Source organism: Ranitomeya imitator, chromosome 7, assembly GCF_032444005.1.
Source record: "Ranitomeya imitator isolate aRanImi1 chromosome 7, aRanImi1.pri, whole genome shotgun sequence".
In the NCBI taxonomy this organism is placed as follows: domain Eukaryota; kingdom Metazoa; phylum Chordata; class Amphibia; order Anura; family Dendrobatidae; genus Ranitomeya; species Ranitomeya imitator.
Window position 1 is genome coordinate 201,709,051 of NC_091288.1, and position 27,046 is coordinate 201,736,096.

Consider the following 27,046-nt stretch of genomic DNA (forward strand, 5'->3'; position numbering starts at 1 on the left):
TGCTCTCATCACACTATATAGCAGGGGTGGCAAACTGCATTCCTCGAGGGCTGCAAACAGGTCATGTTTTCAGGATTTCCTTGCATTGCACAGGTGATAATTTAATCACCTGCAGAGAATGATTCCAGCACCTTGTGCAATGCTAAGGAAATCTTGAAATCACTCATGGTTTGAGGCCCTCGAGGAATGCAGTTTGACACCCCTGCTATACAGTACACAGAACATTACTGGGGAGGTAAAAAAAAAGTTCACTATAGCTGTGGAGAAAGGCGGCTGAGAGCAGTGATACTAAAGGGTTAACACTGATCAGATGTTGTGGTTAATATAATCTGCTGTATGTGGGCGGTGCTATTATTCTATAACTTAACGCTGATTGGCTAACGGATCTGATTCTGTTCTTTGTCTTCATGCAGCTCCAGCTCTGAGGATGATGAGTGATTAAAGGTCTCTTGCCTTCCATCCATACAGAAGACTCTGGGTTTCTCTGATTATTGGAGCACTATCCACTATCTGCACTACAAGGCCCGGTGACTCTGATCACCAGATATTGAGAGGACCCCATTTTCCGCATACTGGGATAGGCCCCGTGTGTTTGACCTAGAGACGGTTACATTACATTTTTTGGCAGATTTTATCACAATCAGTATTTTGGGTGATATACTGGCCAGGGAAATATCCTAAAAGCCACATTTCGGGGCAGACTAATTCATCTACTTTACTGAGAAGATCCCTCCATATTTTCCCGATCACCTTCCCACAAGTTTATTCCTGTAGCCTAGGTAGAGATTAATTCCACAGCTACAGGCAGCAGGATTGTGATAGGAAATGTACGATCATGTTCTCAGTAAACCCTGAGCCATGAATAAGCGGCTTCCTACTGAGGAGCTTATATCTGGCTGTGTGCAAGGAGGTGAGCAGCTTTATCCACTGGGAGTATGAAAGATCGCTGAGAGAGTAGTCCTGCCAAGCCAGCAAGAGATGATGAGAGGAGTAGTAAGATGCGATAACGACCTTGGAGATTAGTGAATAGCCTGCTACCGATATGGGGGAAGAGGCGCAGGTAATAACAGCAGGAGATGGCTGTATAAAAAGCATCAAACACATATGGAGCCGGCAGAGAAGGGTTTAATATAATAAAGGCAACAAAGATCACATTACTCCAGATAAATCACATCCGCTCAGCCCAATATAAACACTCTGCATGCTGGTTTACAGCAGGTTAATCTAATGCAGACAACTCCTTATGGGACAAGATCTTGCAGTGAAGACAGTGTCATTCCACCAGAAGCGTCAGGACATAAAGGGAACCGGTCACCAGGAATAATGCTGTTAACCTGCAGATTAACCCCATATTTGCAGGTTAATAGCGCTACGATGCTGTCCGTCGCCTGTTCGCAACCCAATTCAGCGGGGGAGAAAAGCATCTTTATTCTCTGCACCAGCATTTGGTATTCAGTCATAGGGGCGGTGGTGGCGCTGGTTTAGTCATGCTCTGAGCATACACAGTGGCCACTGTAACCGCGACCATGGCACTGACTGACAGTCGCCCGCAATGCCGGTTGCAGCCGCTGCTCTGTATACTCGGTGACCGAACAAGTGCCAGCCCCACCCCCATGACTGAATGCTGGTGGGAAGAATAAAGATCATTTTCTCCTCGCTGTATTCGGCCGCGTGCAGGCACCGGGCAGCATTATAATGTTGTTAACCGGCAGATATGGGGTTAATCTGCAGGTTAACAGCGTTATTTCTTCTAACAGGTTCTCTTAAGGTATGAAAATATATATGACAAGTCCTCAGATCTCAGAAATCTTCATTGTCACGACCCCTGTCTAACACTGTCCAGGATCTGCTGAGCAATGCTTGTGATGGAGGCGTACACTGCACTCTGGGGAAACTCTCGAATAAAGTCTTTGCCCTCTTCTAGACTTTGGGTCAGAATGGGATCAAGCGGGACACATCCTGGAAGGAGAGATGATGTATTATTAGAAAATGATTTTTGAAAAGTGAGCAACAGTGGGCTGCTTGCTGTAATTTTACTAAAAACCTGGCAACAGATTACCTCTAAGTATATAACCAAAAAAAAAAAAACATCCGCACACTGCTGTGAAAAATTTTATGGCAGATATTGCAAAAAAATGCTGCAAAGAACGATTTAACAAAGTAGAAGAGTTCATAGGTTGAATTCTGTTAACATAAAAATAACAAACAAAATAAAAACCTATATAAATTATTGGGTCTCACAACACTTTACCTTTCTTCTCGGTAAACTTAAGGTACCTTCACACATAACGATATCGTTGCTATTTGTGACATAGCAACGATATCGTTAATGAAATCGTTATGTGTGACAGCGACCAAAGATCAGGCCCCTGCTGGGAGATCGTTGGTCGCTGAACAAAGTCCAGAACTTTATTTCGTCGCTGGACTCCTGCTGACATCGCTGGATCGGCGTGTGTGACACCGATCCAGCGATGTCTTCACTGGTAACCAGGGTAAACATCGGGTAACTAAGCGCAGGGCCGCGCTTAGTAACCCGATGTTTACCCTGGTTACCATCGTTAAAGTAAAAAAAAAAAAAACACTAGATACTTACCTACAGCCGTCTGTCCTCCAGCGCTGTGCTCTGCACTCCTCCTGCACTGGCTGTGAGCCGGAAAGCAGAGCGGTGACGTCACCGCTCTGCTTTCCGGCTCACAGCCAGTACAGGAGGAGAGCGGAGAAGCAGTGCGCAGCGCTGGAGGACAGACGGCTGTAGGTAAGTATCTAGTGTTTGTTTTTTTTTACTTTTAGCATGGTAACCAGGGTAAACATCAGGTTACTAAGCGCGGCCCTGCGCTTAGTTACCCGATGTTTACCCTGGTTACCGGCATCGTTGGTCGCTGGAGAGCGGTCTGTGTGACAGCTCTCCAGCGACCAAACAGCGATCCGGATCGTTGTCGGTATCGCTGCAGCGTCGCTTAATGTGAAGGGGCCTTTACACACAGTTTTTAAAAGGAACTCAGCAGGGAGGTTGTTCCAAACATCTTGGAGAACTAATCACCCATTGTCAGTGGATGAAGCTTGTGCAAATCCTTCTGTCCCTTCATGTAATACCAGACACACTCTGATGTTGAGATCAGGGCTTATTGATTTTGAGATCATCACTTCCAGAACTTCTACCTCTTCTTTCATATCCCAGTTCATACACTTTTGCAAGAACGAGAACAGCAAACAAGATACAAGGTAGTTATACTGCATCAGCAGGGTCTCCCATAAATACATGTAAAAACATGTATTTATCCCAATCCCAATGGATATTTTCCTTAGACAGTTTACACCCTAAGGGGTTAAACTGCGAACTTGAATTATATGCACTCTGATAAACACGAGGTGATACCTAACAGTTTATCGTCATTTTGACTATTAAGTCCCCCCCACCCTTTAAGTATTAAATATGGAGTACGGAATGTATTGTGGTTGCAATGAGCCTGTAATCAGACTTCCAGGTACTCTCTTTTTAGAAAAAAAATTGAAAACATTTTTTTTAGAAAAAATTCAAAATAATTTTTCCAATTTTTCCTGTCTCTCATTAATGTATTAATTTATTAAGTGTGTGAATTGTCTTTTAATCAGAACGTATTTTCGTATTGTAATGTTGTAATAAATGTAGATTTTTAATTCTAGTGAATTTTTTTTTATATTGTATTATGACTATAATACAATACACCCGAAGTCATTAGGGTGCACTACATCGTTTGTGATTGGTGTGCTAGTCCGTATAGGTTTTAGATTTTTTTCATATATATTAAATAAACATTTTTAGAAAGAGAACACATCAGTAGGAATCACATCCATTTATTAATTCATTTTATTGCGGTGGTATAGTAAGGTGAACACAATGATAGTGGAGTGTGGCAGTTAAGTTCAATCTATGGCCAGGATGGGGCTCTCAGCGGGGTGCCTGCAGAAGCGCTTATATACGGAGCAAGTTACGTGGGGTGGTGACCCTGATGAAGGAGTGCGTTACACTCCGAAACGCGTCGGTTAGTTTTTTGTCCCAGTAAGGCTCCGTAGGCCTGCAACGTCACATGCTGCTTGACAGCGCCGGCCATCTTTCCTCAGTGTAACCAGGGACGCCTCGGGCCGGGACGTTCCCTGGCTCTGCACTGCCTAATAGCCATCTGCACTAAATGCGGCCAGCACCGGCTGACGTGCGCCCATCCTATCGCTATCTCCTGTGAGCCACCTTGTCTTCATACTTGCCGCTGATACTGGTGAAGGGCGGCACACCACTTCCGGCACTCACCACAGGCAGCTCTACATGAACCCAGGCCGGCACACATCTGACGCGGTAAGGAATCCACCTGTAGCATTTATAAAACACGCAGATACGATATATTGACTTACTGTGGCCACCACACTTATTTATTATTACAGTATATGCGCACGTTCAGTAGGCAGCGTATTATTTATTATTATGCGAGTACACACGATTTTTATTCAGGCGTACAGTATATACCGCATCAAGCGGGCAAGGGATTCATTCATTTGTTTGTTTGTTTACGTATTAGTCAACAGTTGTACTCCAGGCACTTATAGCGCGGTATTTTACATTAAATCACTTTACTTCTACTTTGGCAGAGCAGGCACAGGCCTGCCTAAATACCTGAAGCACTTGGGCCCTTTTACAGTGTAGCGCCAGTGTGTCCTATTACTGACATGTAAAAACAGACCGAGGTTTCAAGATCTGATGATCAAGATCTTTTGAAGAATCACCAAAGAAACTAACCACAATGAGGACTATAAAAACGCAGTGGATAGCCAAGGTGATTTAGTGCAACAGATGAAAGACATATCATGCTTACTTCCTTTTGCAATCAGATGCCCAGCAGTTCCATCAGCTGAAAACTGGCAGCAACCAGTGGGACCCAAGTCCACCAATCTATTATTAAGAGCAATCTGGCCAGAAGTGGTCTTAATGTATAAATCGCAGCCAAAAATCATATCTTCCACACGGAAACAAGGTAAAGAGAATCAACTATGCAAAAATACAGGAACTGGAGTGCAGAGAAATGGCAGCGGCTGCTCTGGACTAAGGAGTCACAATGTGAAATAAAGAGCATCTGCAGGTAAAAGTGAAGCATGATGGACGGCACTGGTAAGGTTGGGGCTGTAATTCAGCAAATGGAGTTGTGGATTTGGTCAGGAAGAATGGTGTCCTCAGTGCTGAGAAATACAGGCAGAAGACACTCAGGAAGAAACTTATCCATCATGTAATACCATCAGGGAGGCGTCTGGCTCCAAATATATTCTGCAGCAGAACAACGACCAAAAACATTCAACCATTGTCATTAAGACCATGTTCGGTTTTAATAAGAACGAGGAGCTCGAGAACTAATGATAGGACCCCACAGAGTCCGGATCCCAACATCATCCAGTCTGTCTGGGATTAGATAGAGACAGAAATATATGTACAAGCCTCATGCACAGAAGATCTGTGGTTATTTCTCCAAGATGTTTGGAACAACCTTTGTGTGGAGTTCCTTCAAAAATGGTTTGTAAGTACAAGTACCTGGAAGAACTGATGAGCGCAAAGAGCGGTCACCAAATACTGATGGGATTTAGATTTCTCTCTTGTTCATTCATTTTGCATTTTGTTCATTGATAGAAATAAACTACTAACACTTCTATTTGTGAAAGCTTCTTACTGTGCAGCACTTTTTCCATCCCTGCTCAAAAAGTTTGCGCAGCACTGTGTGTATAGTGTATTTTTCCCCCATATATCTCAAGAGCACTTGCATGTTTCCTACATGTCTGCACAAGAGAATGAAATATAAACAAGTCATTTTCAGGTTTTTTAAATTTACCCAGAAATGGCACTCCAGCGTGTCTTGCTAACTCCTCACCGCCTCCTTTGGAAAAAACATTGGTGCACTCCTAGGGTGAGACAGAGACACCTTGTATGAGAACAGTTCCTGCATCAAAGCTCTAATACTTATAACACAATTACAGAATATAAACCAATCGAGAACAACAAAGGAACAATATGATCTAAAGTGTAAATTTATTATAAATCACAAATAATACAAACAACAGTATCATAAATATTAAATAAAAAAAACAAAACATACACATATAAGAAGTACATGCAAAAAAAGTGTTGCCTAAAAAGGGGACTGGCTGCAGATCAAGAAAAAAAAAAAAGGATTGGGGCCACACATCTATAAGAATTTCCTTTTAAAATAACATTTCTTGGCAATCGAGGAGACAACAGGAAAAATCTCTGTGAAATACCATATACTACTAGAGGTGCAGAAAAGGTATAGATCATAGAGCCACAGTGCAGTTATACCCTACAAAGCAGTAACATATCATGTAAATAGAACAACATCAGTAAGACTGAAAATTACCTGCAGTCATAATGCAACCTAGATGTGTGGTCCACCAGCGCACCTCAACGCGCGTTTCACCGCCTCTGCAGTTTCGTCTGCAGGTAATTTTCCTGCTGTCTCCTTGATGGTCATGAGATGTTATTTTAACAAGAAATTCTTATAGATGTATGGCCCAGTCTTTTTTTATTGATTTGCAGCCAGTCCCCTTTTTAGGCACACTTTTTTGCATGATATATATATATTGTTTGTGATTTATAATACATTTACACTTTAGATCATATTGTTCCTTCGTTGTTCACGATTGGCTTATGGTTTATATTGAAGAGATTACTACATGATCATAAGTGAGGTATACTCCTTTGGATTTTCAATTAAAGAATATGGCGGAAATGTCAGAACATCAGTAACTATAAATCCAAAGGAGGAAGAAGAAAAAACAAAACAAAAAAATCAGCAACACTTACGTTATGTGTTAGTTAGTCCTTTATTTTCAATATAAGTTCATTGACAAGTTAATAAGGGCAGGGACAGTGTAAGAAAAAGGACGGCTGTGTATAACGCGAAACGGCCGTCGTCCTTATACTTGCACTGTCCCTGCCCTTATTACCTTGTCCATGAACTTATATTGGAAATAAAGGACTAAGGTTTCTTTGTCACATAACGGAAGTGTTGCTGCTTTTTTTTTTCTTCCTTTGGATTTATCTACATGTTTTATTTCTGGCAAGGACCCTCCATCAAGTGACTTCACTCCCAAAATGTGCCAATGATTCAGAGTGTATCTCTCCATACCAGTAAGTAACTCATTATATTTATCTCAGTGCCATTCATTTTTTCTTCTCTTTGGACATCAGTAACTATGTTTAGAACAGGAGTCCCCAACCCATTTGCCCAATGCAGTGGCACATCAGCCATAGAGAGGGGCGGCCATAACATCAGCCATACAGAGGGGCAGCCACCACATCAGCCATAGAGAGGGGCGGTCACCACTTCAGCCAAAGAGAGGGGCGGTCACCACATCAGCCACACAGAGGGGCGGCCATCACATCAGCCATACAGAGGGGCAGCCACCACATCAGCCACAGAGAGGGGCGGCCATCACATCAGCCATAATAATAATAATAATAATAATAATAATACATTTATATAGCGCCAACATATTCCGCAGCGCTTTACAAATTATAGAGGGGACTTGTACAGACAATAGACATTACAGCATAACAAAAATCACAGTTCAAAATAGATACCAAGAGGAATGAGCATGACCAGCTCTACCCTCGCCTACTGTATCCTCACCCATCCCTTGTAGATTGTGAGCCCTCGCGGGCAGGGTCCTCTCCTCCTGTACCAGTTGTGACTTGTATTGTTTAAGATTATTGTACTTGTTTTCATTATGTATACCCCTCCTCACATGTAAAGCGCCATGGAATAAATGGCGCTATAACAATAAATAATAATAATAATAATAATAATGAGGGCCCTGCTCGCAAGTTTACAAACTATGAGGAAAAGGGGAGACACGAGAGGTGGATGGTAACAATTGCTTTAGTTATTCGGACCGGCCATAGTGTAAGGCTCGGGTGTTCATGTAAAGCTGCATGAACCAGATAACTGCCTCAGTATGTAGCAGTACAGACACAGAGGGCTATTAACTGCATAAAGTGAATGAGAACATGATGCGAGGAACCTGATTGTTTTTTTTTTTTCTTTTTGAATGGGCCACACAGGGATAGTTAGGTTAATGCGTTGATGTGGTAGGCCAATTTAGTTTTTAGGGCACGCTTAAAACTGTGGGGATTGGGGGATTAATCCTTTTAACCTGGGTAATGAATTCCAAAGAATCGGCGCAGCACGTGTAAAGTGTTGGAGACGGGAATGGGAGGTTCTGATTATTGAGGATGCTAACCTGAGGTCATTAGCGGAGCGGAGGGCACGGGTAGGGTGGTAGACTGATACCAGGGAGGAGATGTAGGGTGGTGCTGAGCCATGGAGTGCTTTGTGGATGAGGGTAGTAGTTTTGTACTGGATTCTGGAGTGGATGGGTAACCAGTGTAATGACTGGCACAAGGTAGAGGCATCGGTGTAACGGTTGGTGAGGAATATGATCCTGGCTGCAGCATTCAGGACAGATTGGAGCGGGGAGAGTTTTGTAAGAGGGAGGCCAAGTGGCGGTCACCACATCAGCCACACAGAGGGGCGGTCAGGCACATTTATCTACATATAGTCGCTCTTTAGCTCACCGTACAGTGGGGACAAACGAATCCGCTCATGTTCTCCACTATCCCAACCACCGGAAGCGCCATCTTCCTGCAAAACGTCAGTTCACGTCTCACATCTCCAATAGATACTGCCTGAAATAACATGGATGTCAAGAGAAAACCCAACACAGAGAATATCACATCCATGAGGACTATATGGGGAATCTAGTGCGTTCAATAGGACAAAAATTACTTTGTAAGAGCAGCAACGTTAAGAGATATGCTCTTCTGTGACCCCTCTGAATACTTTATTTTTTTTTTTGGGGGGGGGGTGGGGATTGATTGTGGCAATTAATGTGTGACCCGGCTCTGTCCACTTCTATGGGAGCAGTGGTGTAATGTGCGACCCCATGCGCTATATATCAATGGGAGTAGTAATATAGTGGACGGAGCGGTGTCAGACACTACATATTGTGCATCTAATCCCATCCTGTGTGATACACTAACTTCATTTAGCCTTGTATCTAATCGCCACATGAGATACACTCCTGGTATCTAACCCCAGCTTATGATACAGGGAGACGGTGATGCCGTCCTTCCACTGTACTTGTCAGTATCACTTTGCAGTCACCAACAAAAAGGCTCTGCACCCAGAAGGGGAGGAGACAAGTGACATCACACGTGACCAGACCCCGCCCACATTTAATGCAGTCTTATTGTGAGCTAGCACTACACTAGGTTTTCATGGCAAATTTCAGCAGTTGCTCCCCCTAATGTTTAAAAGTGGAAAAAACAAACCTTTTAATATTTTTTTCATGTTTTTTCATCATGAAAAACAAATTATATTATTTAGAAAAAAAAAAAAACCTTAATACTGTACATTGGCTCAATTGTTGCAAAGACGTGTTTTTTTATGGCACCTTCCCCTTAACCAATAAACAACCTCTATTCAATGTCCCTAATGTGGCGAGTAAAATAAATAATGATAACAATAGTTAAATCCTGCAGCAGCGTCACTTCTCTACTCCGAGCACTGAGTGATCTTAGGAGATTGTTTATATCAGGCGAGCGCTGCAGGCCTCCTGCCACCGCTGATAATATAGGTAACGTGAGCGCTGCAGCCCATCAGCCGCTGCGGACAGTTCATAGGGGCACAGCCTTTCTCTGCATGGCACACTTTTGGGCTTTTTCTGCACTACAGTAGAAAAAGTTGCTAGCTCAGGTCATTAAAAAAACAACAAATAAAAAAAAAGAAAAAAGGAAGAAGACGTACCTGAGGAGTGGTAACCAATATAGCTCCCATTGGGTTGAAAGGCCTCAATGCATCCACAGTGGAGATGTGCTCATCGGAGGTTCCCGGTGGAGTGTCGATAATAAGAAAATCCAAATCCCCCCAGGCCACATCACACACAAATTGTTTTATCAGTGCTAGATGAGGAAGAGACACAATAGACCTTGATATTATTGTGAAATATCGAGGAGATGCAAGAAATGCAGCATATTGTGCAGATTAAGACTGAATTGACATTACATTTCAGAACATCTGAAAACATCCAGCAAATAATTCGACATACCCTTTGATTATACATTACTAAGAGTTATGTCCCAAAATATAATTATTATTCTTTACTTATATAGCGCTATCTTATTCCTCAGTGCTTTACACACATTATCATCGCTCACTTTTTAGATTCCCTATCAGTATGTCTTTGGAGTGTGGGAGGGAAACGAAGAACCCGGAGGAAACCCACGCAAACACGGAGAGAACATACAAACTCTTTGCAGGTGTTGTCCTTGGTGGGGTTTGAACCCAGGACCCCAGCGCTGCACGGCTGTTGTGCCAACCACTGCGCCGCCGTGCTGCCCTATATATAAATAAAAGAATGCGTTCACACTGGACTGAGTACGCTGTTAAACCACTGCCAATCAGCAACATTTTTGCACGTCGGCAGTCATTTAATTTGCTGTTTATACAGGGAGACCTTGCTTCTGATGAGCACAGAGCTGTCAGTAACAGATTGTTCCGTGTACATAGGCTGGTGTAGACAATATGCTGCCAAGAACAATATTTTATGCTACCAATTTCATGTGTCAAACAAGCGGTTTCCTGATTTGCTGGCTGATCAGCAGCCCGTTTACAGTGCCCGATTATCGGGATCATACAAAAATAATCGTGCAGTGGGAATACATCCCTTGTAGATTGTGAGCCCTCGCGGGCAGGGTCCTCTCTCCTCCTGTACCAGTTGTGACTTGTATTGTTCAAGATTATTGTACTTGTTTTATGTATACCTCTCCTCACATGTAAAGCGCCATGGAATAAAATGGCACTATAATAATAAATAATAATAATAATAATAATAATAATATCCTATTCTCAATTTGTGATGTCCTGAAAGTTTTCTAAGAGCATTATAATGTTATATACAGCCCTGGTTATAAAAGGAGTCGCCCCCCCCTCAAGTGTATTTTCAAGCAGATTACACTTCAAAAGTATAAATACTCATCAACGACTCTAAAAAGAGGTTACGGTATTCAACATTTCTGTGAAAAAACACAACGGTTTGTGCAGACGGTGCTGCTTTGTTTTTGTTTTTTTATTTCTACATGGAGATAAAGCAACATATCAATTTTTGAGGCATTTTAGACAGGGGGGGGGGAAACAAAAGTTAAAAAATTTGCTTAGGATATGTACACAGAGAGCACAATTCAGCATTCCCTCCTCCCCCCTCATTTCCTTGTAGATTGTAAGCTTGCGAGCAGGGACCTCACCCCTAATGTCACTGTTTAAATTGTCTTAACTCGTACCAAATATATTGTCTGTACATGTCCCCGCTTAATTGTAAAGTGCTGCGGGATATGTTGGCGTTATATAAATAATTATTATTATATTATTATTGTTCACGTTGGTCTCGATGAATTTGTGTGCTGGAGTAAGACATTCCTCCGTATGAATCTGGAAGGTCTGACGAGCGGTGTGCACATCGTGTGCATCGCCAGAAATCTCACTCCAATCAGGGACTGGAGTAAGACTTTTGGCATATGGAAGTGCCAGTGCTTGTCGTCAATTAGACGATCTGTGGTGTCACACCCTGATGCGCTCCACCCTCCTGCCCCATTTCCGCCAATTTTGGCAGAGCAGGAAGAAACTGACATGAAAATACAAAATATAGGACTACGGGTTGCACTTAAATTTTGCAACTTTTCAAAACTTTTACGCCAAAATTCTGGCATGAAAGCTGTAATAAATCAGGCTCTGAATCTTTTTGTTGAAGTTTTTGGAGTGGAAAATGAAAGTTTTTGAAACATATTTGGAGTTTCTGTTCCAAAAATTCGGTAAGGCTGAGTGTCCACATACCCTGGGAATCAGGGAAGAAAAACTTCCAAAAGAGCATGTAAAAACGGACCAAAAACTACTAGAGGTTCTTGAGGCAGATTGTCTGCAAGAAAAATCCTCATAAAAACTGTGATCATACCCTTACTTAATTCCAGCATGGCTGCTCTGATGGGCTATGCCATTATTGCAATGATGACATCCTGAACAGCATTCACTTGAACGCTGCAGCCAATCACTTGCATGTAGTCACCACAGCTTTATTACAGAAACATTGGAGACCACTGAAGCATCAGACTTGAATCAGTGAGGGTTTTAACAGGTGACAAATATGAGTAACGGGACCGTCTCAAAGTGGCACTTTGGTCGCTACGACGGCACGAATCGTGACGTTCCAGCGATATCCTTACGATCTCGCTGTGTCTGACACGCTCCTGCGATCAGGGACCCCACTGAGAATCGTACGTCGTAGCAGATCGTTTTAAGCTTTCGTCGTCAAGTGTCCCGCTGTGGCGGCATGATCACATGGTGTAATAAAGGTGTGCACGATATTGTATACGATGTGCGCATAGTAACCAACGGCTTCTACATCGCACATACGTCATGAAATTATCGCTCCAGCGTCGTACATTGCAAAGTGTGACAGCAGTCTACGACGCTGGAGCGATATTGTTACGATGCTGGAGCGTCACGGATCGTGCCGTCGTAGCGATCAAAATGCCACTGTGTGACGGTACCCTAAGTCACAAGGATCCTATGTGGGCAGGTCCCTATGTTACTAATTTTGCCGCCGCAAATTCATTGCAGATTACATGTGAATTGTGCGGTGGATTTAACACAAAGTTCTCTCAGTATTACCAGCGGTGAAAATCTGCAACAGAAATGGAAATGCAGAGTCCGTTTCCAGGCAGATAATCTGTGATCACCTACAAATTTTACATGCACAAACATGTAGGTTAAAATCTGTGGCTTTCTGTCCCGGGGGCACCTGTGCCGAGTGTGCAGTCCTATGTCTATGAATGTAAGATCTCCTGCTGCGTATACTAAAGAGGGAACGGATTTATCTACACAGTGAAATCGAGCGTAACAATCTACAATGAGGAAGTATAGGAAGCTCCATACCGTTCTTCTTAGGTCCCCTCCACACCACAGCATCGTCAGGGCGCTCCAGCAGAAAACCAATAGACATGAGTGATACACTCTTCTCCTGGTCCACGTACACCGGGACCCAGCCACTGTCACACTGATGGACGTCCTGACCCTGAGCATTCAGCATGCGGGGTATACTGGGCCCGCACAGATCTACATCCAGTAAGCCAACCTACAAATAAACCCATAGGTCAGCCATGTTATATCACAGTGCAGGGACGTACTCAATGTTGTAATCAGGGTTACCTGGTTAAGGGCCACTCAGAAGCCCTAGCTACACACCTGCCATGCTCAAAAGAGTCAGAAATAATCTGATTGTCCAGATCATCTCTAGCTAAATATATGTTCGCTCCTTCTTTCGTCTCACTTTCGTGAAAATTCTGCCTTGTGCCAGTTTCATTTTTGTCCCCATATTTCAGCCAAGTGTCCTGGTCCAAATGCAGGTTTAATGGGTCAAAGTGACAACATCATAGATTCCTATAGCGGTGTCATTTCAGGTCACTGATCCCACGGTCAGGTCAGGACACTCTGCCACCAATCTGCTTGTGATATATGAGAGATATAAAACAAGCTGGTGTCTGGGCATTACCTGCCTGGCAGCCCCATCAAATCGACTATGGTGGATACTGATAACATAAGGATACACAAGAATGCTCATTGCAACCAGACGAGGCTCAAAGCTACACTGCATCGGGTAAACGCCAAGTGGGAAAACTGCATATGGTGCTATACGACACTCGCCTTCTTCCCAGCTTGCCGCAATGCCAATGCAATCTGAGTGGAGATGGTACTTTTGCCAACACCTCCTTTTCCAGACAAAACCAGGATAATATGCCGCACACCAGCAAGATTACTGCCACCTGTAAGGAGACATATATAGACAAATATATTAGAGCTTCAAGATATTAATTCTGCAAAGGTGGATAATAAAACCTAATTTTATTCAAATAAAAAGAAAATAAAATTGCAGTTACCCCAAGTTAACACTACCAGTATTTGGTCAGTATTTTACATCAGTATTTTTAAGCCAAAACCAGGAGTGGGTGATAAATGCAGAAGTGGTGACGTGTTTCTATTATATTTTTACTCTGATTGTTCTGCTGATTTTTGGCTTATAAATACGGTTATAAAATAATGACCAAATAATGAATGTGTGAACATGGCAAAACACTTAGGGTATGTGCACACGTTGCAGATTTTGCTGCGGATCCGCAACAGATTGGCCGCTGCAGATTCACAGCAGTTTTCCATGAGTTTACAGTACCATGTAAACCTATGGAAAACAAAATCCGCAGTGCACATGCTGCGGGGAAAAAAATGCGCGGAAACGCTGCATTGTTTATTCCCCAGAATTTCAATTATTTGTGCGGATTCCGCAGCAGTTTACACCTGCTCCATAATAGGAATCCGCAGGTGTAAAGCCGCAGTGGAATCCATACAAAAAAAACGTAGTAATTCCGCAGTGTGGTTTACCTGCGGGTTTACCAAAATCGGTCCGGAAAAATCCGCACAACTTTCCGCAATGTGTGCACGTGGCCTTAAAATCCCTTCAATAACACATTGACCGGTCCAGGAATTTTATTTGATTACAACTTACCCTACAGAATTGCTATTTTAGTTACTAGTGATGAGCGAGTGTACTCGGTGCTCGGGTTTTTCAGAGCACGCTCGGGTGATCTCTGAGTATTTGTGACTGCTCGGAGATTTAGTTTTCATCGCCGCAGCTGGAGGATTTGTGGCTACTACCCAGCTTGATTACATGTGGGGATTCCCTAGCAACCAGGCAACCCCCACATGTACTTATGCTGGCTAACAGCCATACATCATCCAGTTGTGGCCATGGAAACTAAATCTCCGAGCAGTCACAAACACTCGGAGATCACCCGAGCGTGCTCTGAAAAACCCGAGCAACGAGTACACTCGCTCATCAGTATTGGTTAGGGCAGAGTCATTTAATTACCGTGCCCTCTTTATTTCTATACAAAAATAAACATAATAATAATAAAAAAGCATTTAGGTATCACTGCACCTATAGAGGTCAGAGCTATCAAAATAGAAAGTTATTTAACCCATAACAAACACTGCCAGGCACCGCCTAATAAAGGATTGACACTGCCCCTTTAAGATAATAATTAGCGAATAATATGGAACAGTAGTAAACCAGCTTAAAGGAACAGATCAGCGACTCATCGTCACCGGTGATTATACAATGTCTGGGCGGAGCGCTCCTTCTGCGGCCGGGAGCGGACACCAGCAGCCGCCTACTACAGGGAGAAGCTTCACAGAACAACAAGAGCAGCTCACCAGGCGCGGGATCCATGCTGCACAATCACTTCCGGGTACAACAAGACGGGCATCATCGTCCTCCAATCAGCAACAAGTACACAATTCAATTATCACACCATTGGCTGATTCCACTAAAGAGTTGAAGAACGAAGGATTCTATTGGCGTAAACTACTTTAACCAATCAAATCTGAGATTATAGTCACGTGTTTTAAATAACTAAACGCTAGAGAGGACGCGGTCTTGTGCTGTAAAAGGGCTTAGAGGAAACATCCAATCAGCATCAAGAACCGGCTCTCTTGTCCCGCCTATTGATCTTGATTGGCAGAGCCAGCAGCTAATAGTGAATGACAGTTGAGTGATTGACGTGTTAGGCTGCCCAATCAGCGATGTTGCTGATCGTCGAAGGGGCCGACGGAGTTCAGGGGTTATTGTTGACGTCTGTGCGGCTGTGGCTCCGGGCAGTAAGGCAGGTAGGTGTGAGGGTGAGCGAGGGAGGCGCTGCTCTGTGGTTACTAAGAATCCTGGGCTCAGGGGGAGTCCCGGGGGGTGATAGGAAGGGGGGAGGAGGTGATAGGAAGGGGGGAGGGGGTGCAGGTAGAGAGCAGAGGGGGGAGGCCATTTGGTCACAGCTGTCTGAGCATAGGTGGGACGGGTTGTCATAGGGATCTGGGGGTCAAGGAGTGTTGTCATAGGGATCTGGGGGTCAATGAGTGTTGTCATAGGGATCTGGGGGTCAAGGAGTGTTGTCATAGGGATCTGGGGGTCAAGGAGTGTTGTCATAGGGATCTGGGGGTCAAGGAGTGTTGTCATAGGGATCTGGGGGTCAAGGAGTGTTGTCATAGGGATCTGGGGGTCAAGGAGTGTTGTCATAGGGATCTGGGGGTCAAGGAGTGTTGTCATAGGGATCTGGGGGTCAAGGAGTGTTGTCATAGGGATCTGGGGGTCAAGGAGTGTTGTCATAGGGATCTGGGGGTCAAGGAGTGTTGTCATAGGGATCTGGGGGTCAAGGAGTGTTGTCATGGGGATCTGGGGGTCAAGGAGTGTTGTCATAGGGATCTGGGGGTCAAGGAGTGTTGTCATAGGGATCTGGGGGTCAATGAGTGTTGTCATAGGGATATGAGTTCTCCATCTGTGGCACAGGAGCTGGTTCACTGCAGATCTGACAGTCTTACACTGGGGGGCCGCCTACATTACACTGATTCTCCGAAGGGGGCTGTAGCCCTAAAAAACCACGTTCACAGCCTCCTTTTTTATTTTCTCCTTATCTTCTATGGTGGAAAACAAGGATGCTATTGGATGCTGCCCGAGCTCTCAGACCCTGTGTTCCTCCCTGAGATGAGGGGCGCCGATGATGCTGCCGCCGCTTATCTGGGGGATAAAGAATGGATCATAGCTTCTTTGGGGAATTCTCACAGCAGCTGCCATCTCTGTGCCCCCCGTATATCGGGAGAGGGACAGCGCCCCTGAACTAGGTTAATCGCCCTCCGTCTACACATGTTGCTTCCTATTGTAGGTTATGGGAGCCGTGAAATGCTTGGATGCAACCATAGCACCCATCACCTTCAATGGAAGGAGCCAAATGTATACACAATCTGCTGAGTGGGGGAAAACTGAGACCCCCATTCTCCAGATAGGGGAGGGATCTGCATATATTATACTTATGATACCCATCAATGTCTCATAAGCAAATTTGCTATTGGCAGTGAGTCAGTGGGATCAGAAAAAGGTGGTGCACCCCTCATCTAAATATTGGGGAGCAAAAATGTCAGTTTGTTCCAGTGGGTGAATATCTGCAAGGTTCTGTTTGGCCACTAGATGGCGCTGTGTTTCTCTGACTGGCACAGTGTCTAGGGAGACACAGCTGTTTTCCCTTGTCTCTTTATGACCAATGGGGGGGTCTGGTCTCTGGGACCCCAGACAATCCCAGGACTGAATGGGACGCAGCTCTTTTAATGCTCATCTCTGATCATTGATGCACCTGCCATTTGTTGTCCAGCCCTAAGCAAGAGAATGGGGCTGCTGTACAGCCGGATGGCCAGATGAGCCTTAACCTTTCCCCGATATGTCCAACATCTGCATGCCACGATCAGAGTTGTTATAATCACTGGCTCAGTGGTTAGCGTTGTCGCTTTGCAGCACTGGAGTCTTGGATTCTAAATCCACCAAGAACAACATCTGCAAGACATTTGCATGTTCTTGGTGCTAGTAAAAAAGTGCTAGTGCTAGTAAAAAAACAAAAGGGCAAAAAGAGAAAAAAATCTGGCCATAACTGGAATGGATTAAAGTGGAGCAGCTTTACAGCAAAGCTGGAAACCTCTCATCCTCAGGATTGTTGGGGGTCTCATAACTCAGACATGAGCCCATCATAAAGTGATATCATGTCTTGGTGATATACCATCATTTTATCAAATGGGAAAACTCGTTAATATTCTGTCAGTTGCACGTTAGCCACAGAATACAGTGGTGGATTGGAATGAAAGAGAATTATGCAAAACTATCAATCAGAATGTAATTGTTTAATATTTACATATACAATGTGTTGTGTTTTTTTTTTTCTTTCAGTCATCAATGCGTAATATGGCTCGTCGACCACGCAGCAGCCGTGCCTGGCACTTTGTATTAAGTGGGGTACGCAGAGACCAGGACACACGAGCACCCGCTCTGCCAGCAGGAGATGAAGCCTGGGGCTATGATTCTGACGGACAAGTAATCCACTCACCTGTATTTCTATTTTCTCCATATTATACCATTGGCTTCATCTGAAACGGTTTTATGCAAAATTCTTACTGCTGCCTTTTTATCTGACGAAGGGGATTCCGCCAAAAAGTGTTATTTTTAGACAATAAGTATTTTCTACATGACCTTAGTGCAGATTCTTCGTTTAACCCTCCCGATTTTACTATTTGTGTAAACTTCCTTGCCATCATTAAACTCTTTACTTCTTATCAGCAAATTAAAAACATGATGTATAAAAAGACAATCACCAAAAATGATCCGCTCACCTAGGACTGGTTTGCGGATCCGATAGTTAGAATTCAGAGGGATGAGGAGTTAGAATTTTACACAAATCTACATTCAGCAAAATTTCAGATTTTTGTTATTCTCTACTGTGCGGATTTAGGAAGATGACAGACGTTGGTCGCCATTTTTCTGTACGGAGAAAGGCTATCAAAATGTCAAAGTAAAAAAAAAAAAAAAAAAATCCTTATCCTCGCCTCACCATCCGATCCTCACCACGACTTCAGATTTCCATTGGCATGCACAGAACGCTCCCGGGTCTAGTAATAATAATAAATAATAATCTTTATTTTTATATAGCGCTAACATATTCCGCAGCGCTTTACAGTTTTGCACACATTATCATCACTGTCCCCGATGGGGCTCACAATCTAGAATCCCTATCAGTATGTCTTTGGAATGTGGGAGGAAACCGGAGAACCCGGAGGAAACCCACGCAAACACGGAGAGAACATACAAACTCTTTGCAGATGTTGTCCTGGGTGGGATTAGAACCCAGGACCCCAGCGCTGCAAGGCTGCTGTGCTAACCACTGCGCCACCGTGCTGCCCGAATAAACCCAGAAGCCTCGCCCTAGTGAGCGAGACCCGCACAGCCAACTGGGGGCGGAGGGGCTGCTGAGATGAGCGGCACAGTGACCATTTCTTTTTTTACATATTATGTTTATTATTCTCTAGGGTCTGGAGAGATGTAATGAGGGACGTTACAATCATGGAGAATAACGTCTCCGCACGTTGAATTTCCTGGGGGAAAACCGCACAAACAAGCACATTTGAATTTTGCCGATTAACTCATCTTTAGGAACAAAGTTTCAATCCAGCAGTCCGGGTGTTAAATAAATGAAATGACATGATTAAAAAAAAATGATGGAAAAAATGGGGGGGGGGGGGGGAGAAAAAGTAAAATTACAGACGTAACTGACATATTTCAAACCACATGTTTTTCTTTTTTCATCGTTTCTTAATGAGTTCAAATTATGTCACCTGTTTATATAATTTAACTATCTTCTCTCCTTCCCCATTTTTTTCTTTTTTGACATTTTTAAATAATGTGTTTAAAAAAATTTTTGTTTTGTTTTTTCTTTGTTTTTTTTAACCGCTGGAATTGCTGGATTGAAACTTTCTTAGATCTAAAAATTACAAACATTCTTGTCTACATCCAGCTCCTGCAAATGTGCACCGTCCTAATACAGTTTATCTACCATAGTTGTATCCAGTGGAGGCAATATTCGGCTCACCTTTTTAGGACTTTGCTATTGATGACCTGTCCTTGGAATAGGACTGTCAGCTCTGCAGGGGTCGGACTCTTTGCTTTCCCAACAATCGGCGTATTTAAGCGAGTGCTACATTTTTCATTTGCCAAGCTTGTACGGAGAGGCCGTGCCGGGTATGGCAGCTCAGGACCAATCACTTGAATTAGGACCGAGATGCAGAACCAGGCCACTGCGAAGGAGGAGCAGTTCTCGCCAACTTCTGATCTTTGGGAGAGCCAAGAGTCACAGACCCCTTTCGATTTGATGGTGATGGCCTAGCCATTGCTGTGGGATAGCTACAGTAGATGCCAAGGACAGGTTACTCCTGCCCCCACTAATGCTAATTCTGCCCCCACTAATGCTAATTCCCTAGCAAAAAAGAAGCCAAGGATACAGGTTTAACCTGCTTCCAATGAGCACTGCCTGGGGGGCGCATAGTGGAGGTTAAAAAAAAACAAACAAAAAAGTCAAGACCTGATAGGGAAAACCATAGTGACCACCCCCTGGACAATGAGCTGACTGGGCAGTAAGGAGACCAGCAGGCTAATAAGTATTATCATCTACCACCCTCCCACTGCACTCCTGGAAACCCCCTCAGTACACCAGTAGCACCAGTCTCCAGTCCTATTGGTTTCCTATAATCGTTTAGCACTCTTCGCCCTCTGGATCTAAATATGAATGTTTCCATTCACTGACAGCAAGCAGAGATCATGGGGGAAAAAATGGTAAGGAATCAAAACTGTGTGTTAGAAAGATTCGGAACTTTTCATTGATTTGTGTTATTTCCATTACATTCACAGCACAGTAACAGCGACTCTGAGATCGAGCTCCTGCACTTGCCTCCCTCCATACCCAGCGCTGTGCCAGTGACGGGTGAATCCTACTGTAGCTGCGACAGCCAGAATGATGCCTACTGTTCCAGCCTGCACACGTTCCACCAGATAAAGAGCTGCCAGTGCGGAGAGGAAGACGACTGTAAGACATGGGAAAGTCCACAGTTCGGGGATGAAACCTACTGACCAGCTCTCACTTTTCTTCTCTCCTTTCTGTTGCAGATTTTGACTGGGTGTGGGACGACTGCAGTAAATCCACAGCGACAGTACTGGGCTGCGACAACCGAAAAGTCAGCTTCCACATGGAGTATAGCTGCGGCACGGCTGCCATCCGAGGCAACAGGGTGCTCAGTGAAGGTCAGCACTTCTGGGAGATTAAGATGACCTCACCTGTATATGGCACAGACATGGTATGTACGCCATTCAAGAGTTACTAACGTGTGTTACCCCATCAGAAATGCACTATACATAGGGCATGCTGGTAATCGGCCCCTATATAGTAAAGGCAGTGTCGTAAATGTACGATGTTTAGCCCATTTCTGCCCTCGGATGGAATAGTATGATGGATGGCAGATCCCCTGCTTTGATGTGGGCTCCAGCAGTGAGCCCGCATCAAAGCAGGGACATGTCAGCTGTTTTGAACAGCTTACATATGCCGGAATGGCGGCAGATGGTATTGCGATCTACCCGCCACTATTAACTAGTTAAATGCTGCTGTCAAACGCTGACAGCAGCATTTAACAAGCACTTCCGGCTACCCGGCCTGAAATGTGCGCACCGGTGACCCCCGTCACGTGTTCGGGGGTCATTGGTGCATTGGCATAACCACTAGAGGTCTCCTTGAGACCTCTATGGTTGTTGATGCCAGATTGCTGTGAGCGCCACTCTGTGATCCGCGCTCATAACAATGCTGTAATTTTACTACATAGGAGTGATCTGAGCATCGCTGCTATGTAGCAGAGCCGATCAGGTTATGCTAGCTTGTAGCCTCCCATGGAGGCTATTGAAGCATGGCATAGGTAACAAAAAATCTGAAAAAAATAATAATAAAAGACATATATGTTCAAATCACCCCCCTTTTCGCCCTATTCAAAATAAAACAATTAAAAAATAAAAATAAAACCTACACATATTTGGCATCTCCGCATTCAGAATCACCCGATCTATCAACAAAAAAAGGATTAACCAGATTGCTAAATTGCATAGCGTGAAAAAAATTCCAAATGCCAAAATTACGGGGTTTTTTTTGGTCGCCGCAACATTGCATTAAAATGCAATAACGGGCGATCAAAAGAACGTATCTGCACCAAAATGGTATAATTAAAAACGTCAGCTCGGCACGCAAAAAAGTAAACCCTCATCCAACCCCAGAACACGAAAAATGGAGACGCTACGGGTCTCGGAAAATTGTGCAATTTTTATTTATTTTTTATGTTTTTTTTGTTTCACCACTTATATAAAAAAAAACCTAGACATGTTTGCTGTCTATGAGCTCGTAATGACCTGGAGAATCATAAGGGCAGGTCAGTTTTAGCATTTAATGAACCTACCAAAAAAAGCCAAACAAAAAACAAGTGTGGGACTGCACTTTTTTGCAATTTCACTGTACATGGAATTTTTTTTCCCGTTCTCTAGTACACGACATGCTAGAACCAATGATATCTTTCAAAAGTACAACTTGTCCCGCAAAGAATAAGCCCTCACATGGCCATATTGACGGAAAAATAAAAAAAAAGTTATGGCTCTGAACGAAAACCCCAAACCAAAAAAGCTCCCGGGGTTAAAAAGCATACAATTGCTCACTTCTCCAGCCGTTGGTCAGTCCTCTTCCTTCTGCCATCACACGCCACATCTCTGCCCTCTTCACTATGGACTTTGTTACATTCAGGCCTCAGAGATCACTGTGTATTGTAAGGTTGTGACCTGCTCCTCAACTTTGATGTGCAGTGACCTCCTAGGCCTGGAGAAAAATCCTGGCTTGTAGCAAAGAGGCTGGTGATGCAGTGGGCAACAGCAGAAAGGAGTGAACCAGATGGTGTACAGTGAGGTGGCTGGAGAGATGAATATTGGTATTAAAAAAAAAAAAAATAAAAAAAAAACTACTCACCTCTCCAGCCGCCTCACTGCCTGCCGTCCGGTCCTCTTCTTTTCGTCGTCGTGTCCTGCATCACTATAGGCCAGGACAGACCTCAGCAGAGAGTGAGGCTAAGTGCACACGCTGCGGATTCCATTGCGGAACGTTCCGCAGCGGATTTGCTAAATCCGCAGTGAAAAACCGCTGCGGTTTATACTGCCGATTTACCACGGTTTCTTTTGTGGTTTCCTCTGCGGGTTTTCACCTGCAGATTTCTATAGGAGCAGAGGCAAACCCGCAGCGGAATCCGCAGAAAGAATTGACATGCTGCGTAAAATAAACCGCCGCGTTTACGCACGTTTTTTTCCGCAGCATGTGCACTGCGGATTTCATTTCCCATTGCTTTACATGGTACTGTAAATGCATGGGAAACTGCTGCAGATCCGCAGCAAATCCGCAGTGTGTGCACATACCCTAAAGGACTGAATGGCAGCAGGGGGCTGGAGCTCACCGATAAGGTGAGTATTCTTTCTGCTGGCCTTGTTCCAATTTCTATACAAATTTGGGTTACAAACAAACTTGCAGAACATATCTAGCACATAACTGCCTCTACTAATTCTTTTGTTCTGTATTTGAATTGGGTTTTGTAAAACTCTATTGACTTGCAATGTACAGTGCAGCGAGTTTCTGTCATGCAAATTTTCAAGCGATTATATCATTTGTGAACTTATTCAGGTCAATTAAAAAGTATATTAAAATACTAAGTCTAAAGGCTCCTATACAGATTAGGTCACTGGTGATTTTTTTTTTTTTAACTACATAAAACATATTATTCATAAATTTTCTGTATTGCTAATTGTTTAAACATCTTAACATGAAACTTTATTGTGCTTGTCCACCATGATAATGTTTGAATTACAGTTGTACAGTACATCCGTGCCCACTGTTGGACACATGCACTCAGAAGCTATGTGCCAGACACTGGCCACAATAAAGGCAAATGCAATGGCATCCACCCATATAGGTATCTATTGCAAAGAAAAAAAAAAAACACAAAACCCACCCAGTGTGCAACACAGTATACTTCTCTATGTGATGGCCTTCTGTATAGGAAAGCACAGACTTGCTATTGTATTTGCCTGTACAGTAAAAAACAGTATACAAACACCAGCTAGACTGAGGCCAGAAAACACACTTTTGACCTTGTGGTGAATAAGGATTTATAGGAACATAGCAGTATACGTCACAGCTCCCGGTATAGACCAAGCACACGGCACAATGTGCGTTTTACCTTCGTATTAGCAGAAAGCGAAGAGTTGGGAAACGCTCATTCTAGTCTAAACATATGTGGCGTTTCCTTTGGAAACATATACAGTTTTCTAGCTGTAGGTATACCCACAGATGTCCCAGAGAGTAAAACAGACGGTTTTTCATTTGTTAGATGGTTGGGATTGGAACGTCAGACGTTAATCTGGACAAGTACCGGCACTCGTTCTGTAGTCTGCTCGGAAAGGATGCCGAGAGTTGGGGTCTCTCATACACAGGTAAGTGGGGTTATGCGATTAGATTAATGGCTTCTGTTGTATCCAGGCTCGGACTGGCCCATAGGGTAATGGGATTTCCCCGGTGGGCCTCTGTGCAGATTTGGGTCCCCAACCCCACCGTATGGGCAGTACTTGGCATAATTCACTCTGTACAGGAAAAAAAAGCAACTTCTCCTTATTCATTAACCAAACTATCCAGTCTATTATATAGAGATATAGGTAAATGTATAAACGAGCTAAGTGTAATATTTGTATGCAGGTGAAAAGTGCTCCCCCCAAAGTCAATGATACTGGTGGGCGCTTGGCAGCCCAGTCCAACACTGGTTGTATAATAATAATTTTTATATAGTGCCAACATATTTCGCATCACTTTACATTAATGTGGTATGTAGTAATCTGCCAGTGGAGCGTCATTAACAGTACTCCTTCACTGTATGTATCAGTAGGACATATATATATATATATATATATATATATATATATATATATATATATATATTTTACTCTGAGTCATGTTGATCCTTTAGTCTGGTGGCCTTGAATCCCTTGTGTGTGACTTTGTGTGAGGGTACCGTTACACTAAGCGACGCTGCAGCAATATAAACAATGATGTTGATCGCTGCAGCGTCGCTGTTTGGTCGCTGGAGAGCTGTCACACAGACAGCTCTACAGCGACCAACGATCCCGAAGTCCCCGGGTAACCAGGGTAAACATCGGGTTACTAAGCGCAGGGCCGCGCTTAGTAACCCGATGTTTACCCTGGTTACCGTTGTAAATGTGAAAAAAAAAAAACACACTACATACTTACATTCCCGGTGTCTGGTCATGTCCCTCGCCGTCAGCTTCCCGCACTGACTGAGCGCCGGCCGGAAAGTACAGCGGTGACGTCACCGCTGTGCTGTACTTTACAGCCGGCCGGAGCTCAGTCAGTGCGGGAAGCTGACGGCGGGGGACATGACCAGACACCGGGAATGTAAGTATGTAGTGTGTTTTTTTTTTTTCACATTTACAACGGTAACCAGGGTAAACATCGGGTTACTAAGTACGGCCCTGCGCTTAGTAACCCAATATTTACCCTGGTTACCAGTGAAGACATCGCTGGATCGGTGTCACACACGCCGATCCAGCGATGTCAGCGGGAGATCCAGCGACAAAATAAAGTGCTGGACTTTCCCCAGCGACCAACGATCTCCCAGCAGGGGCCAGATCGTTGGTCGCTGTCACACATAACGATTTTGTTAACGATATCGTTGCTACGTCACAAAAAGCAACGATATCGTTAACGATATCGTTATGTGTGACGGTAGTCTTATACTACTAATCTATAGTGATCTATCTTCTTCGTCTTCTAGGTTTGCTTCATCACAAGGGTGACAAAAGCAGCTTCTCCACGCGCTTTGGCCAAGGGTCAATTATTGGAGTGCACCTGGATACCTGGCATGGAGTGCTGACGTTCTACAAGAACAGGAAGTGTATTGGTAGGAGATTTAGCAGAATGGGGTGGTCACACATTCCTCGGCAGAACAGAGTGGGGGTTGTCTTACATGTTCCTCTTACTTTCCAGGTGTTGCAGCCACTCAGTTGCGGAACAAGAAGTTATTCCCCATGGTCTGTTCTACAGCTGCAAAGAGCAGCATGAAAGTCATCCGCTCGTGCTCCTGCCGCACCTCTCTCCAATACCTGTGTTGTGCCCGATTGCGCCAGCTGCTTCCTGACTGTGTGGACTCTCTGGAGGCTTTACCTCTCCCTCCTGGTCTCAAACAAGTTCTGAGTAACAAGCTGGGCTGGGTCTTACAGATGGGAATCAGCCCCTCCAGACAGCGCAAAAGTGACACTGTAGCCACCGCCTCCTGCGGGAGCGACTCGGATAGCAGCTGCCCACTGGGCCCGGAAGACTGTCAACGGAAACGGTGCCGCAGGGTTTAGCGGTAAGAGGTGCCGCCATGGTGCCCGCAGTCTGCCGTATCATCCCACTGTGAACTTTTGCAAGGACGGAATATAAAAATGCAAAGACCTCCCAAGCTGATTATAGATCTTAAAGGGACACATGGAAACTGGAGCGGTGCTCTGATCTCGTCATTTGGTGACCTTGAAATATCAGAATGATGGTGCTAGAATAAGACAGCTGAAGACTAGTTTTCGGTTTGCTATGGCTGTCTCTCTGCCTTAGGTGGGGCACAATTTGTAACATCTGACATGCCATTTAATTGGCGTTTGTCCAGAATCAAAGATGGGGGAGAAAAAAATGCTCTCCCGACACAGGAACAGCACCACTCTTTACCTGTGTCTTTTATTGCAGCGTATAACTAATAAAGTGAATGCTGCAATACCAGAGTGGCGCTGACCCCCTTATTCTAATCGTGGACACCTCCTGTACTCGTATCCTTAAAAATGAAGCGGTCTGTTTTCTACCATCACTTTAATAGGATCTGTAAAACAACTGGGGTTTTTGCTACTAAAAACTGAACAATGAGACCCAGTGATCGTTGAATGGCTACTGCTTGGACCTGAGTGACTCTTAGAAACTAGCATTTAACAGTTCTGTAGGCATTTCAATGACGTGTAATACTTAGGGCGAAGTAAAAGTTACCTGGGGCCTGCAGAACCCCCCTCAAGGCTCAAACTGTTGGTTGATATCACGGTGACATTAATGGGTTTCTGTATGAACAATATCCATCCAGGATCTGTAGAGACCACATCCATATACTGTTATCAGGGTAACTGTACATTGTACTGTTTGTCCTCCTACCAACGTCATATTTACAGCTGTTTTTATTTTATTTTTTCCCTGCTCCATTAGGACACTATGCGTTGGATGGGTTTGGGTTGTGGTGTAGTCTGCTTAATGTTACTGCTAGGATCTCATGTAGACTTCTTGTTTTAACACCTATATGTCAATGAAATACAGCTTGGATTACTTTATTTTTAACCTAGCCGTTATTTTTTGTATGCCTTGTGATATAGTCTGCACCGCGACCGCAGCCTTTCCCAA

At 44.0% G+C, this 27,046-nt stretch overlaps 2 protein-coding genes across 4 annotated transcripts; one reads left to right on the forward strand and one right to left on the reverse strand.

Annotated features, from left to right (window-relative positions):
• Positions 1-1,105: 1,105 nt before the first annotated feature.
• On the reverse strand, positions 1,106-15,408 carry NUBP2 (NUBP iron-sulfur cluster assembly factor 2, cytosolic). 3 transcript variants are annotated; one of them, XM_069734361.1, is made up of 8 exons: positions 15,351-15,408; positions 13,788-13,906; positions 13,020-13,218; positions 9,840-9,994; positions 8,609-8,719; positions 5,847-5,916; positions 4,286-4,343; positions 1,106-1,959 (listed from the first exon to the last, which is right to left on the reverse strand). In XM_069734361.1, the coding sequence occupies exons 1-7, from the start codon at positions 15,364-15,366 to the stop codon at positions 4,297-4,299; spliced, it is 717 nt and encodes a 238-aa protein (XP_069590462.1). In that variant the 5' UTR covers positions 15,367-15,408; the 3' UTR covers positions 1,106-1,959; positions 4,286-4,296. The 3 variants fall into 3 exon arrangements, with proteins under 3 accessions (XP_069590462.1, XP_069590461.1, XP_069590464.1); XM_069734360.1 differs by lacking the exon at positions 4,286-4,343; XM_069734363.1 differs by lacking the exons at positions 4,286-4,343; positions 15,351-15,408 and adding an exon at positions 15,255-15,331.
• A 264-nt stretch (positions 15,409-15,672) lies between these two features.
• On the forward strand, positions 15,673-26,983 carry SPSB3 (splA/ryanodine receptor domain and SOCS box containing 3). Its single transcript, XM_069734359.1, has 7 exons — positions 15,673-15,803; positions 17,896-18,039; positions 20,404-20,578; positions 20,659-20,846; positions 23,952-24,054; positions 25,407-25,532; positions 25,619-26,983. The coding sequence occupies exons 1-7, from the start codon at positions 15,720-15,722 to the stop codon at positions 25,978-25,980; spliced, it is 1,182 nt and encodes a 393-aa protein (XP_069590460.1). The 5' UTR covers positions 15,673-15,719; the 3' UTR covers positions 25,981-26,983.
• Positions 26,984-27,046: the final 63 nt, after the last annotated feature.

Bases quoted from the DNA above. Each gene is read 5' to 3' on its own strand.
- NUBP2 (XM_069734360.1), bottom strand. The intron at 5,917-8,608 runs GTGAGCTAAAGA...GTCTCACCCTAG, and splicing joins TCGTTTGTCCCCACTGTACG to GAGTGCACCAATGTTTTTTC. The intron at 1,960-5,846 runs GTAAATTTAAAA...CTCTCCTTCCAG, and splicing joins CGCTGGAGTGCCATTTCTGG to GATGTGTCCCGCTTGATCCC.
- SPSB3 (XM_069734359.1), top strand. From the start codon at position 15,720: ATGTTGCTGATCGTCGAAGGGGCCGACGGAGTTCAGGGGTTATTGTTG. The intron at 18,040-20,403 runs GTAATCCACTCA...TTACATTCACAG, and splicing joins GCTATGATTCTGACGGACAA to CACAGTAACAGCGACTCTGA. The intron at 25,533-25,618 runs GTAGGAGATTTA...CTTACTTTCCAG, and splicing joins CAAGAACAGGAAGTGTATTG to GTGTTGCAGCCACTCAGTTG.